Source organism: Aotus nancymaae, unplaced genomic scaffold (genome assembly GCF_030222135.1).
Source record: "Aotus nancymaae isolate 86718 unplaced genomic scaffold, 86718_ANA_hifiasm-v0.15.2.pri h1tg000041l, whole genome shotgun sequence".
Lineage (NCBI taxonomy): Eukaryota > Metazoa > Chordata > Mammalia > Primates > Aotidae > Aotus > Aotus nancymaae.
Window position 1 is genome coordinate 20928789 of NW_026988455.1, and position 13684 is coordinate 20942472.

At 43.8% G+C, this 13684-nt stretch overlaps 2 protein-coding genes across 9 annotated transcripts in view; one reads left to right on the plus strand and one right to left on the minus strand.

Moving 5' to 3' along the window:
• The first annotated feature begins 22 nt into the window (after positions 1-22).
• ZNF484 (zinc finger protein 484) overlaps positions 23-13684 on the plus strand; it is a 31403-nt gene continuing 17741 nt past the window's right edge. For 2 of the 8 annotated variants that reach the window (XM_064361561.1, XM_064361559.1), the window contains exons 1-3: positions 23-226; positions 689-796; positions 3283-3327. In XM_064361561.1, coding sequence (XP_064217631.1) covers positions 218-226; positions 689-796; positions 3283-3327 — 162 coding nt within the window. In that variant the 5' untranslated portion in view covers positions 23-217. Of the gene's footprint in view, positions 227-688; positions 797-3282; positions 3328-12849; positions 12932-13684 lie in introns of those variants that run through there. The other 6 variants (XM_012472207.2, XM_012472209.2, XM_064361560.1 and 3 more) reach the window with 6 other exon arrangements.
• LOC105730784 (pre-mRNA-splicing factor SYF1-like) lies at positions 8720-11351 on the minus strand. Its single transcript, XM_012472214.3, is given in 3 exon segments — positions 8720-9465; positions 9497-9650; positions 9653-11351. Coding segments are annotated over 3 exon segments (2562 nt in total). The 3' UTR covers positions 8720-8756.

The window sequence follows — 13684 nt, forward strand, 5'->3', positions numbered from 1 at the left end:
GGCCAAGAAGACTGCTGAGCGTGCGCACACCCAGGCAGCGCTGTAAGAAGTCCTGCTGGGCCTGGGAGGCATTAAGAAAAAGGAAGTGGGTCCTGTTCTGGTTCTTGCGACTATAGTCACCTCCCGAGCAAATGACCACTGTCCTGAGAAAACGTGGGTGAGAGGCAGGTGAGTGGAGGGATGGCAGCATCTGTGGACTGAGCAAGAAGAATCTCTGATGTCTGTGGTGAGTCATCCGGGCAGTGATGGGGACCGTCAATGGATGGAATAGTGGGAATCGGAGCGATCTCTGAGGGTGGATCTAAGGGAGGAGCGAGGGTGGACCGGGGGTCTCTGGTGGTGGATCTGCGGGTGGAGTGAGGGCGGACTTGGGGGGTCTCTGGTGGTGGATCTGCGGGCAGAGTGAGGGCAGACTATGGGGTTGTGGGGAGGATGACAGGGGACTCAGGAGGGATATGAAGAATGAATGATGTACATCTTAGCTTCCTCTTTTATATTACCGATCTGTTTACAGTTTCGTTTCTGTTTCATTATTATGATATATTTTGCTGAAGATTTAAAGAATATATTACCATAGAATTGCATGTTTCCATTTCCATTTTGTTCTCTTTCATATCCAGACTAGTAGCTCGTTTATCATTACGGTTATTATATTTATATATCATTCATTCTTTCGCCCTCGCTTTAGAAAGAAGCGGGCCGAGAGTGGTGGCTCACGCCTGTAATCCCAGCACTTTGGGCGGCTGAGGCGGGCGAATCACGAGGTCAGGAGTTCGAGACCAGCCTGGCCAAAATGGTGAAACCCCCGTTTCTACTAAAAATACAAATAGCTGAATGTGGTGGGGGGCACCTGTAACCCTAGCTACTCGGGATGCTGAGGCAGGAGAATCGTTTGAACCCAAGAGGTGGAGGTTGCAGTGAGCCCAGATCGCGCCATTGCACGCCAGCCTGGGAAACAGTGCGAGACTACGTCTCAAAAAAAAAAAAGAATCAAGCGTCTGAAAGGTTTATCTATTTTATTGGACATTTTGAAATATTGGCTCTTGGTTCTTTAATACTCCTACTCTCTTAAGTTTTTTCTCTTTTTCTTTTTAGGTACTTTCTATTTTTCCCCACATTTTAATGTAATTTGCTGTTCTTTCCCTTATTTTCTTAAGTTTTATGCTGGATACAATTAATGTTGTAAAGTTTCTTTAACTACATCTTTATGAAACGTATAAATTCATCTTGATGTTTCCCTTTGATCCTTAGTTATTTAGGAGAGTTTCTTCATTCCCAAATTATTAAAATATGTTTTAGCTGGTTTTTTTTTAAATTGCATTGCATTGTCAGAAAATGCAGACTATCAAGTCTCAACTTTTAACAATTTATCAAGATTTTCCTTGAAGCCAAGTTACTCAATGAACTTTGTTCAGCAGATATAAGAGGAAAAGTGTATTTTGTTGTATGGGGCAAAATTCTCTTTAGTTAAGTCTTGTTTGTTTGTATTCTTCAAATCTTTATCTTTCCTAATTTTGATCTACTTGTTTCATACTCTGGAAGAGATATAATAAAAATCTCTTACTTTAACAGTTCACTTGGCAGTTATATGTGCTTTTTTGCTAATTTTATTTGTGTGTCTGAGGGACGGGCATACATACACCTAATGGTTAATGGACTTTTTAATCCTTTTTCATTTATTAAATGCTATTATTATTATAGGATCCCTCTTTTCAACCAAAAAGAAAAACACTTTTTAACGTCGAATTCCACGTTGATACTTACACGGCCACCCATTTTTACTTTTATTGCATTTGGATGATGTGTCTTTGCCCAGGGCTTTATTGTGTATCTGTATCTGTTTCTATGTTAGATTACCTATTTGTTTACAGTAGATACCTTTGTTTTCTTCGAATCCAACTTACAGTCTCTGTTGATAGAATTTTACCTCTATTTATTGTAATAATGATTTATCTGATTGTATGCCTTCCATTTGATGTTCACTATTTAGCTCTTTTCATTTTCTGCCTTTTCTTTATATATTTTGATTGGATGGATGAAATTTCTGCTCATTGTTTCCATTCTGCACCCCATTTTTTCTGTTTTTTCCTGAGATTATTGGGAATGTTTTATCATAGGATATTATTAATTTTCTCTTTAGTGGCCTCTTTATCACATTGTCACATTGTCCTTTTTTGTAATTATATATATTTTGCAAGAATTATTACTGAACAGTATTTTCCTATTGAAGATTTCTCGTGTGATTCATTTTACATTTATTTGGACTACTTCTTTCGGTATTTCTCTCAAAGATAGAGATACTCTGCAAGTGCTTTTATTTCTGAAAATGTCTCTCTCGCCCTGACAGAAGAGTGGTCTTTTAGTTGCTATATCTGACATCATTTCGCTTTCAGTACTGCAAATGAAGAGTTTTCTTATTTCCTTCATTCTTTCTCTGTGAATAGTCTAGTTTTTCACACTTAGATTAGAGGTGTTTTCTATTTATAAATTTATCCTATACATTCAATAATTTCCCCAGATTTGTTCATTGATTGAGTTCCTGTTTGCGTGTGTGGAGGAGTTTATGGCCTAGTTTTGTCAGCGGTGGGAGATGTGTTTGTGTGCTAAGGCCCCAGTGCAGGTACAGGTGTGCCTAGGATTGGGACTCTTAGGATGTCTGATGGAGATACAGGCATGGAGGCCAGTCATAAGGACATGGGATTGATTGGGAGGGAGCCAGGACCATTAGAGTAGAGAAATTGAAGGCTCTCTGACCAGGAATTGTAGGATGAATGATTCAGGGCTCGTGGGCAGCAAGACATGGGAATCAGTGAATCTGAGATTTCAGTAATGGCTTTGGGAGTAGAGTCACTGGGTAGCAATTGACTGAGAGCAGATTAAAGAGTGAGAATGAGGAGTTAGGTACCAGGGTTGGTGCTAACTTAAAGGGCCTGTGAAATCAGATAGTATGATAATGTAATAGAACAGTATGTCCTTTGGATATTTTATAAAATATTTAAGCAATCCACAATTATTGGATATTTACATGTTTCTAATCTTTTTTTTTTTTTTTGATAACCACCATGTTGGATGATCTAATCTTTCGTTTTTATTAACCATGTTATGGTAAAACTTTTGCACTTAAATCTTTGTACAACATGCGATGGGATGATATTTTAATGTTGTCGCTCTAGAAATAAATTTTTGAGTAAGGTGCAGGGGCACTAACTGATGTTTGTGTCCATGTGTGACACTGGCGCACTTCCTTCTCTCATCTGTACCTCTGCCCATCTGTTTTCTCAGATCTCTGCCCCTTTGTCCGAAGAGCCAAAAATGACCAAGTCCCTGGTGAGTTCTTATTTATTCATCTATTTATTTGTTACTTTCTTTTACTTTTAGTGGATTTAGGAGACATCTAACAATCCCTATAGTAAGATGACAAGACTAGGTAAATAAAAACTAAGATCAGAGAAAATGAAGAAGAGACTGTCAACCCCAGGTCAAGTTTAGAATATATGGTCTTACATGGTTATGAACTTTGAACTGTTAAATTGTCTCTGATCTTCCTGAAAGACATAGCAATAATGGAAATTGGATACATGGTTTATATTAACAAGTAATTTATCATGGTTCTTGATGTTTGAGAAATTTTTCGAGAGATCTTCAGATGGATAATGACAGAACAGTCTTCAACAGTAACCCTGTTGAAAGTGCACCAAGAGGCCAGACTTGGTGGCTCACACCTGTAATCCCAGCACTTTGGGAGGCCATGGTGGGTGGATCGCCTGAGGTCAGGAGTTCGAGACCAACCTGGCCAACATGGTGAAACCCTGTCTCCACTAAAAATACAAAATTTAGCCAGGCATGGTGGCAGTCACCTGCAATCCCAGCTACTCAGAAGGCTGAGGCAGGATAATTGCTTGAATCTGGAAGTTGGAGGTTGCAGTGAGCCGAGATTGTGCCATTGCACTCCAGCCTGGGCGACAAGAGCGAAATACATGTACAATATATATTATACATATCACTAATTCATCTATTTTCTTCCCAGGTATATAAATATCTTCTCAATATATAATAATTAAAGTAATATAAACATTAATATAGTGGTTACTATATGCCAGGCACTATAAGCATTCTTTCACTATTAACTAATTCAGTCACAACCCCTGTGAGTTATTGCTATGGTTTGGATATTTATCCTCTCCAAATCTTATGCTGAAATTTGATCCCCAGAACCAGGCGTGGTGGCTTATGTGTAATTCCAGCTACTCAGGAAGCTAAGGTAGGAGGATCACTTGAGGCCAGGAGTTTGAGATCAGCCTAGGTAATATAGCAAGACCTTGTCTCTTAAATAAATAAAAAGAAATTTTAAAAATAAAAGAGCAGTTTGATCCCAGTGTGGAGGTAGGGCAGAATGGAAGTGTTTGGGTCATGACAGATCCCTCATGAATAGATTAATGCCCTCTCTGAGGAGGTGGTGAGTTCTCAATCTTATGAGGTCCATGAGGGTTGGTTGTTGAGAAGACCCTGCTGTTGGGAACCAACGCAACCCTGTACATGGGTGCCCCGTGTCCCGGCGGTGACCAGGGAGTGAGAAGAGAAGTAAGACAGAGACAAGAATAGAAGTTCACAGCATGGGTCCAGAGGTCCAACACATTCTCACACAGGGTAATCCGAATTGGCATGGAGCTCTGGGCTCCACATGCTTTTTATTGGGTGCATTATCTTGTTAATCTTGCGGGCTGTGGGGAAGGGGGTTGAGAAGGAAGATAGCCAGGGGAAGAGCATGTGTCTACAGCGTTCAATAGCAAATGTGGTTCTTCTAAGAAATACTAAGAACACTGAGTTTTTACCACCCATTGTCTATCCAGGTGCATTGGCAAAGAGGCATAGTGGATAAGGCACCATAAGGTCTGACCACACACAATGCATTAAGGGCTTTTTACCTCCCAAGCATTGTGGACACAGAGCAATCAGAATTACTCCACATTCTGAGAACATAGGCAGAACATGTGGCATTCCATTGATCTCTGCCATGCAAGACTTTCCTGTCCTGCAAGCTCCCATCTGCAAAGACCCTCCCGAGTCTTGTGGGCAGAGGTTGCATTCCTTCCCAGAGTTCTTGCACAAGCCCTCTTTAAGAGACCCTCATGCAAACTCAGTGTTGGGAAGAGATGTGCGACCAAAGCAGTTTTTCCTGCTCTGCAACCACACCGCAGCGTTCCGTGGTTTAAAGTGCTCTCAGATGGTCTTTACTATACATCTTTTCCTACACCCTGCTACCTCCCATTCGCTCTCTCTTTCTTCCTCTCTTGCCATATGATCTCTGCACACACCGGTTTCTCTTCCCCTTATGCCATGAATGGAAGCAGCTTGAAGGCCCTCCCCAGGTGCAGATGCTGATGCCATGCTTCTTGCACAGCCTGCAGAAGCATGAACCAAATAAACATCTTTTTTTAATAAATTACCCAGGCTCATGTATTCTTTCATAGCAACGCTAAACAAAGACAGCTATCTATAATCATTATTCTCATTTCACAGAGGAGGAAATCTGTTAAGAGAGAGGTAATTTGCCCAAGATCACACAGCTCCTCAATGACGAAGCCAGGAATAAGACCCAGGCAGCTGGCTCTAGATTACATGCTATTCATTTCAGCTCTTTAAATAAACTGTTTTGGATTTGTCAACTTGCTCGTAGTTATTCTCTGTCTGAAACTCAGCTACTGGCATGGGCTGTCCCTTCCACGTGATACTGGGAATTCTCTTCATGTTTCTCAAATGTTAGATCTCTTGGGTCTCAAGAAGCCAGATAAGACATGGAAATGGATTGTCCTATAGAGTCTCCAGAAAGAATCTTGATTTTAGGCCAGTAGGACCCTTTTTGGACGTATGACCTCCAGAACAGTGACAAATTTGTGTTGTTTTAAGGCCAAAGAATACAGGTGGCCTGTAGAAGCTGGAAAAATCAAGGAAATTGATATTCCCTTAGAACCTCCAGAAGGAATACAGCCCTATTGACACCCAGATACAAGCCTAAGTATAAATCATTTAGGTGTCTCTAAGACTACCCTCACTTATGACAGAAACTGCAAGCTCGGGAGTCTCCAAGATCACCCTTGGTTGCAATAATTCATGAGAAGGACTTACGGGCTGGGCGCGGTGGCTCACGCCTATAATCCCAGCACTTTGGGAGGCCGAGGCGGGTGGATCACGAGGTCAAGAGATCGAGACCATCCTGGTCAACATGGTGAAACCCTGTCTCTACTAAAAAATACAGAAATTAGCTGGGCATGGTGGCGCACGCCTGTACTCCCAACTACTTGGGAGGCTGAGGCAGGAGAATTGCTTGAACCCAGGAGGTGGAGGTTGCGGTGAGCCGAGATCGCGCCATTGCACTCCAGCCTGGGTAACAAGAGTGAAACTCTGTCTCAAAAAAAAAAAAAGGACTTACACAGCTCAGGAAAGCCATTATACTCATGCTTACAGTTCATTACAGAAAGAGGACGTGTATTAAAATCAGCCCAGGAAGAAGTGCATCAGTGTGGTATCAAAGAAAGTTTCAGGTTATTGAGTTTCTCATTAGTATTGTATTTTTAATTTCAAGGACACTGTTTGTTTGTTTTTCTCCAAGGTGGAGTTTCACTCTTGTTGCCTAGGCTGGAGTACAATGGTACAATCTCGGCTCACCCCAACCTCCACCTCCTGCCTCAGTCTCCCAAGTAGCTGGAATTACAGGCATGCACCACCACATTGGGCTAATTTTGTATTTTTAGTAGAGACAGGGTTTCTCCATATTGGTCAGGCTGATCTCAAACTCCCAACCTCAGGTGATCTGCCCACCTCGGCCTCCCAAAGTGCTGGGATTGTAGATGTGAGCCACTGTGCCCAGCCCCCATCATCTAGGTTTTAAGCCCCATATGCATTAGCTGTTTGTCCTTTGTTTTCCCTCCCCTCACCCCCCACCCCTCAACAGGCCCCAGTCTGTCTTTTTCCCCTCCCTGTGTCTGTGTGTTCTCATTGTTCAACTCCCACTTATGAGTGAGAACATGTAGTGTTTGGTTTTCTGTTCCTGTGTTAGTTTGCTGAGAATGATGGCTTCCAGTTTCATCCATGTACCTGCAAAGGTCATGAACTCATCCTTTTTATGGCAGTATAGTATTCCATGGTGTATATGTGCCACATTTTCTTTATCCAGTCTATCACTGATTGGCATTTGGTTTGGCTCCATGTCTTTGCTATTGTAAATAGTACTGCAATAAACATACATGTATGTGCATGTGTCTTTATAGTAGAATGATTTATATTCCTTTGGGTATATACCAGTAATGGGATTGCTGGGTCAAATGGTATTTTTGGTTCTAGATCCTTGAGGAATCCCCACACTGTCTTCCATAATGGTTGAACTAATTTACATTCCCACCAACAGTGTAAAAGTGTTCCTATTTCTCCACAACCTCGCCTGCATCTTCTTGGTAGTCTTAAACACAAATCTGATCATCTTTTCTCTCCATATAAAATACTTTAATGGCAGTCCATTATCTATTAGAGGAAGGAAGATAGTTGCATAATCTCTTGCCAGCATACCTCTACTGAAATTTCCTCATAAACACGTTTCCTTCACTGCATACAGGCCTCCCATTATGCAGACTAATATGTAGTTCCCTGAATTCATCATGTATTTTCCTGCCTTTATACCATTTTTCATGCTGCTCCCTTCTAAAAATCACTTTGCCCTACTCTGCTTGCATTAAACATGTCATCTCCCAAGACTAAGTTTAAGTTTCATCAACTCTACAGAACTTAGTCTTACACTCCATGTTGAATTTTCTTCTCTCCATTTGGGGTCATGCTATACTTTGCACATCTATTATGCTCTTTATAATATCTTAGAAAATTGTTGTAAGTTCTTCAATATCTTGAAGCATATTGTGTGAAGTTGTGAAGATGTTCACTACATAAAGTTAGTAAGTATATGGCAGGTAATTCCTCAGAATTACCTAAGTAATTACGCTTAGTAAATATATGGCAGTTAATTCCTTTTTCTTTTTATATTTTCAGACTTCTTTCTTAACTACCAATGACAGGTAATCCCTCAGAATTCAGTTTCAGAGAACTTAATCAGAGCCTATTTTATTTTCACTGGATATTGAATTCAATACTGACAGCTCTTTCCCTTCAGCACTTGAAAAATATGGTGCCACTTCCTTTTGATATCTGTGGTTTTTAATGAGAAATTCACTGTTGCTCAAATTGCCCTTTCCCTACAGGTAATGTGTCATTTCTCTCTGACTGTTTTCAGGTTCTATTCTTGAATCTGGATATTATAAATCTTATAATGTATCTAGACATGGATTTATTTGAGGTTTTCCTTTTGGAGATTTGGTTAGCTACTTGAATCTGTACATTTATGCCTTTTACCAAATTTGGGAGGTTTTCAGCTATTATTTCTTCATATCTTTTTCCGGTCTCCCATCCTACTTTTTCATTCCTTCTAGGACTGATGAAATGATTGTTGGCTGTTCTGTTATTGTCCCACTGGGTCCCTTAGGCTGTATTCAGCCTAAGAGAATTGATGAAACAATCATTTCATCAATTATTGTTTCTATTGTTCAGAATGGATTATTTCTATTTATGTATCTTACAGGTAACTGAGGTAACTGATTCTTTTCTTTGGATCTCCATTCTGCTGTTGAAATCATCCAGTGAGGTTTTTTTTTTTTTTTTTTTTTTTTTGATGTACAAACACGGCTGTATTGGGGGAAGGGAGGAGGGACGGGTCAGTCTTCTTTCAGGCTCCCGAACACGGCAGCTGGCACGCTCTGCTGCTCTAGCCGGACCTCGTTGGGCTCCAGGTCCATCTCGTCCTCGTGCTCATCCTCGCCCAGCTGGATCTCCTCGGGGTTGACCTGCTGAGCCAGCTCTGCCAGCTCCTCCCTGGAGGCGTCGCTCCTCCCAAACAGAATCTTGCTCTGGGCACGCAGGGGCTGGTCTCGCCCCGCCTTGGCTGCCAGCTGTTCCAACAGCTTCATGTCATCCATGCCGCTCTGCCCAGGGGCCAGGTCGAACATAGTGCTCGTGGCGCTGCCCGAGACCTTGAGCATCTGTGAGGCCATGAAGTTGACCTGCGTGTTGTATGTGGCCTGCACGCTCCGCCGGATGCGCAGCATCTCCTTGATGGTGTCCTCGTTGCCGTGCCGGACCTCAAAGTCCTTCCATGTCTGCCAGAACGCCCCGGTCGACCGGGGGTCACAGATCTGGGAGCAGAAGCTGCAGATGGCCCGGGCGCGGTCGATCTCCCCCAGCGTGCACTCCATGTCCGCGAACTGCAGGCACATCTCACGTGCATGCTCGTCCGACAGCACCTCGATGGCCTTCTGGTAGATGCCTCGGGTATGGGTGACCCCGTAGATCTCGGCAGCCCATTTGATGTAGATGTTGAACATGTCGTACTGCTGCGCAGGCTCCACGGCCCTGGTGGCGCGCGCGCTCATACACGGCCATGGCGGCGCATTCGTACACGGTCATGGCGGCGCGCTCGTACACTGCCATGGCGTGCCGGGCCAGGCCCCACTCCTCCTCCAGCTGCACATACAGCAGGTACAAGGTCCTGGCGTATTTTGGTGGGCAGCCGTCCAGAGCCTGTTCAAACAGGTCCCGTGCCCGCTCCAGTTGCGGCCTCCGTAGTGGGCGATGAATTGGGTCAGGTAGGTGCTCCAGATGTCCGACACGTTGGGCCACTTGAACAGCGAGATGCTGCGCTCGTACTCCTTGAAGCTCTCCTCGAAGTACTTGTGCTCCTCCAGGAACATGGCGTAGTTGATGACGATCTAGGGTGTCATGATGCGCAGGTCCAGGATGCGGTCATACACGGCCTTGGTGGACTGGAAGTTGCCGAGGCTCTCCTCTAGGTCGGCGAGCATGGACCACACCTTCAGTGACTTGTACACGTGGTTCTGCACGGGCTCTGAGCCATCGAAGTACTCGGCCCAGCGGGCAGGCAGCGCCAGCAGCCACAGGACCTCGTCATAGTTCTCATGCCGGAGCTCCAGCTCCCCGCACTGACACCATACGCTTGCCAGGTCATCCACCTGCTTGAAGTTCACCTTGGTGGCCTTCTCCAGGATGACACAGGCATTGTCCAGCTGCCCGTTGTCCTCATAAAACTTGGCAAATGCCACCCACAGAGTATGGGGCTTGTCTGTGGCCTTGAAGGGGTCCATAATCTGCACAGCCTCTGTGTAGGTGTTGATGATCTCCCGGGGGCGGCCCTGGTGCAGGGCGACCTGCTTATGCCACTCGTGCACGTGGTGTGGGTTCTGGCGCAGCAGGACGCTGTTGAGGAGCAGGGGCCGCCGGCTGATGAGCTGCTCGAAGCGGGCTAGGCGCAGCTCCAGGTTCACATCGTACTCCTCCTCGCGCTCCAGCTCTGAGGTGGTCTCCATCTTTGCGGCGATCATGCTCTCCTTGAACTGGGCGTAGCTGTCAAACACTCGTGTGAAGTCCCGCACGGTCATCACCATCTGGATGGCCTCCTCGTACACGTCCAGAGCCTTCTCAAAGTGGCCGCTGCGGATGTAGTAGTCAGCGAGTGAACACCAGAGCTTGCCCAGTTGGTCAGTGAAGCGGGTGAGGCCCCCATGGATGATGGCGTCCACGCTGAGGGACTGGACCTTGTCTGGGTTCTGGGAGATGAGGTCGCACAGCTCGTGCCACAGCTGGTAGTTGGACTTGCCGGCCTTGGACACGGAACGCTCGTCGTTCACCACTGTGGCCAGGCGCTGTGCGGCTTCATCCAGCCGGTCACTTGACTTGAGGTACTCGATGTACTCCTCTGCACTCTCGGGACTCAGCTTGAGGAAGCGCCGGTAGCCACGCACAACTGTCTCGGGCAGTGGGTGTGAGCGCAGGAAGCGCAGATACAGGGGCCAAATTCGAGAGTGCTGTGCGATGGGCAGCGCCCGGAGGGCACGGTCGAAGGTGCGGCGGGTGTGTGTGACACGCCCCTGGTCCATCAGGAACTGGCAGTAATCTAGCCACAGACGGGGCATCTTGTGCATGAACAGAAAGGCCCTCTCATAACAGTTGTTGACATCTTCATAGGCGGGGTCGGTCACACAGCAATGCTTCACCTGTGCCCGACGTGCCTTCAGGTATCGGTACCAGAGTTTGTAGCTGCAAGGCAGGAGCTTGAGTGCCCACTCGTACAGCTGATTGAGCCTGGGCTTCGGGGAGCGCTGTTTGAACTCAATGCAGCGAAGCCAGCATTTGACAGAGAACTGGTTCCGCATGATTTCTTCCTCATAGGGGAGGTCCTCTTTCTCGAAGGCAAGGTCGGGCTGCTCGGGCTGTGAGAGTCGCGCTATCACCACCATTTTCCTGGATCCCAGTGAGGTTTTTAATTTTACTTACTGTATTTTTTGGTTCTAAAATTTTCATTTTGTTCTTCCTTATACCTTCTGTTTCTTTGCTGAGAATGTATATATTTCCACTTGATTCAAGACTATTTACAGCTGCAACACTTTTAGTTAGCTACTTTAAATCCTTGTCAAATAATTCCAATATCTGATTTATCTCAGTGTTGCTATCTGTTGATGCTCTTTTCTTATTTGATTTGAGCTTTTCTTGGTTCTTAAGATGATGAATAATTTTGGGTTTATTCAGGACATTCTGAATATCATGTTATGAGATTTGGTTTCTCTTTAAATCTTCCATTTTAGCCATTGTCAACACATTTAGGTTTAGAGTGCATGTCTTAAGTCTATTTTTATGGGCTGTAGTTAAAATTCAACTTAGTTTTGAAAGTTTTTGCAGTTCTAATCTGGTCTCTTTAATTTTTATGCTACCCAGAAGCCAATTTGAAGCCTGGAGAGTACCCCACAACCTGAAAGCTTTTTCTTGTTGATTTTGATTGATTTTATACATGGGCTGCTCATAGGTGTGCCCAGGGCATCATATACATATTTAAAGGAACCTTTTTTGTAACTTTCTCCATAATCCACCCTCCACTTTCTATTGGAAGGAGAAAGTGGGAACTTCTTTGCTGTCATTCACTTAATTTGGGGTAGGGTTAGTCAACACAATCTCTACAATGCCTGCTGGAGAGGTAAGAGGGGTGCTACCTCTCTTTGAGCTAAAGTTGTGATGGTTGAGAGAGTGCCACTCCACCATCTTAGCAGTCACATTGTTTAGTGAAGAAGGCAAAGGATGCATCTTCTTTTGTAGTTTTCACCTCGAGTGTACTGTGGTGCAGTAAAGGATTAACTTTGCCCAAAGAGAGGTTTGGCTTTTGTATTCATCTCCTGGGAGGTAACCTCTAAATCTTTGGAATGTCCTGCAGGCCTTGCTTGGGCCATGCAAGATAATATATAACAACAATGTGATTTATGGTCTTGGAGCTTTAGGCCACACTGAATATTCTATGCCAACATGTGATTTATAGTGGGGTACCTTTGGCCATGCAGTATCAGTTCTGCGGGGGCAGGAGACTAAGATCAGCCACAGTGGGAGTCATTCATGTCCACATAGTCAAGTCTCAGTAAAAACTCTGGGCATCAAAGCTCAGGTGAACTTCCCTAGTTGACAATACTCCATGTGTATTATCATCACACATCATTGCTGGGAGAAGTAAGTGCTGTCCATATGGCTCCACTGGGAGAAAACCACTGGAACTCACACCTGGAACTCTCCTTGACCCTGCACTAAGCACATCTTCCCTTGGCTGATTTTAATCTGTATCCTTCCATTGTAAAACTAATGTATAATGCCATAGCCATGAGTGTAATGACTTTTCTAATTTCTGTGAGTTCTTCCAGTGAATTATGGAACCTAAGGGTGATCTTGAGGATCCTTGACTTGGAATTGGTGTCAGAAGTACAGGTGATCCTGGGAAATCCCTCTGCTTGCAGTAGGTGTCAGAAGTGAGGGTGCTCTTGGGTACTTCTGAACTTCGTAGGTATGTATAGTCAAAAGGTCCCAGCCTGCAGTGCTGCCCTATTTCAAATTATTTGGCTAGAAAGTGCGTGCTTTGGGGAGGCCTTTTTTTGTCTGTGCCCATTGATTTTTCCAGGTTGCAAGCTACCGTAGTGTTCATTTGGCAGTATGTGAGCTCCCTCTCTCCCTCTAAGCAATCCTAGGGAACTCACTACTGTGTTGTTTTTTAAGTCCTTAGGTTCTACTTTCTTTTCTCCACCAGTGAGTCTTCTGATACATGCTTTATGTATTTTTCTAGATTTTTAGGTAATTAGCAGGAGGAATGGGGTGGAATGCACTCTTTTTTTGTTTTGTTTTGTTGTTAGAACCAGAAGTCTCAATCCTTGCTTTTAACTTGAATATTTAATGCATTTACACTTAATGTAATTACTAATATGCTTGAATTTATATATACTACCTTACTATTAGTTTTTATTCGAATTACCTATTTTTTCATTCCTTTCTTGACATTTTATATTACATAATTTTTTTACTTTTTTTCCTTTGTTTACTTGTTATAATTCTTTTACTATTTATTTCTTACCCTAGATATTAAAACATCCATCTTTAACTTATTTTATCTCCCTAATAATGCTAGGATACTAAAACACTTCAATTCTATTTACTGCCTCCAACTTTTGCATTGTTATTCCCATGAATTTAATTTCTGTATGTATTTTAAATCTCCCAGAATAGTATTGTTATTGTTTTGCATGGTCAGTATTTGCAGTTTTGT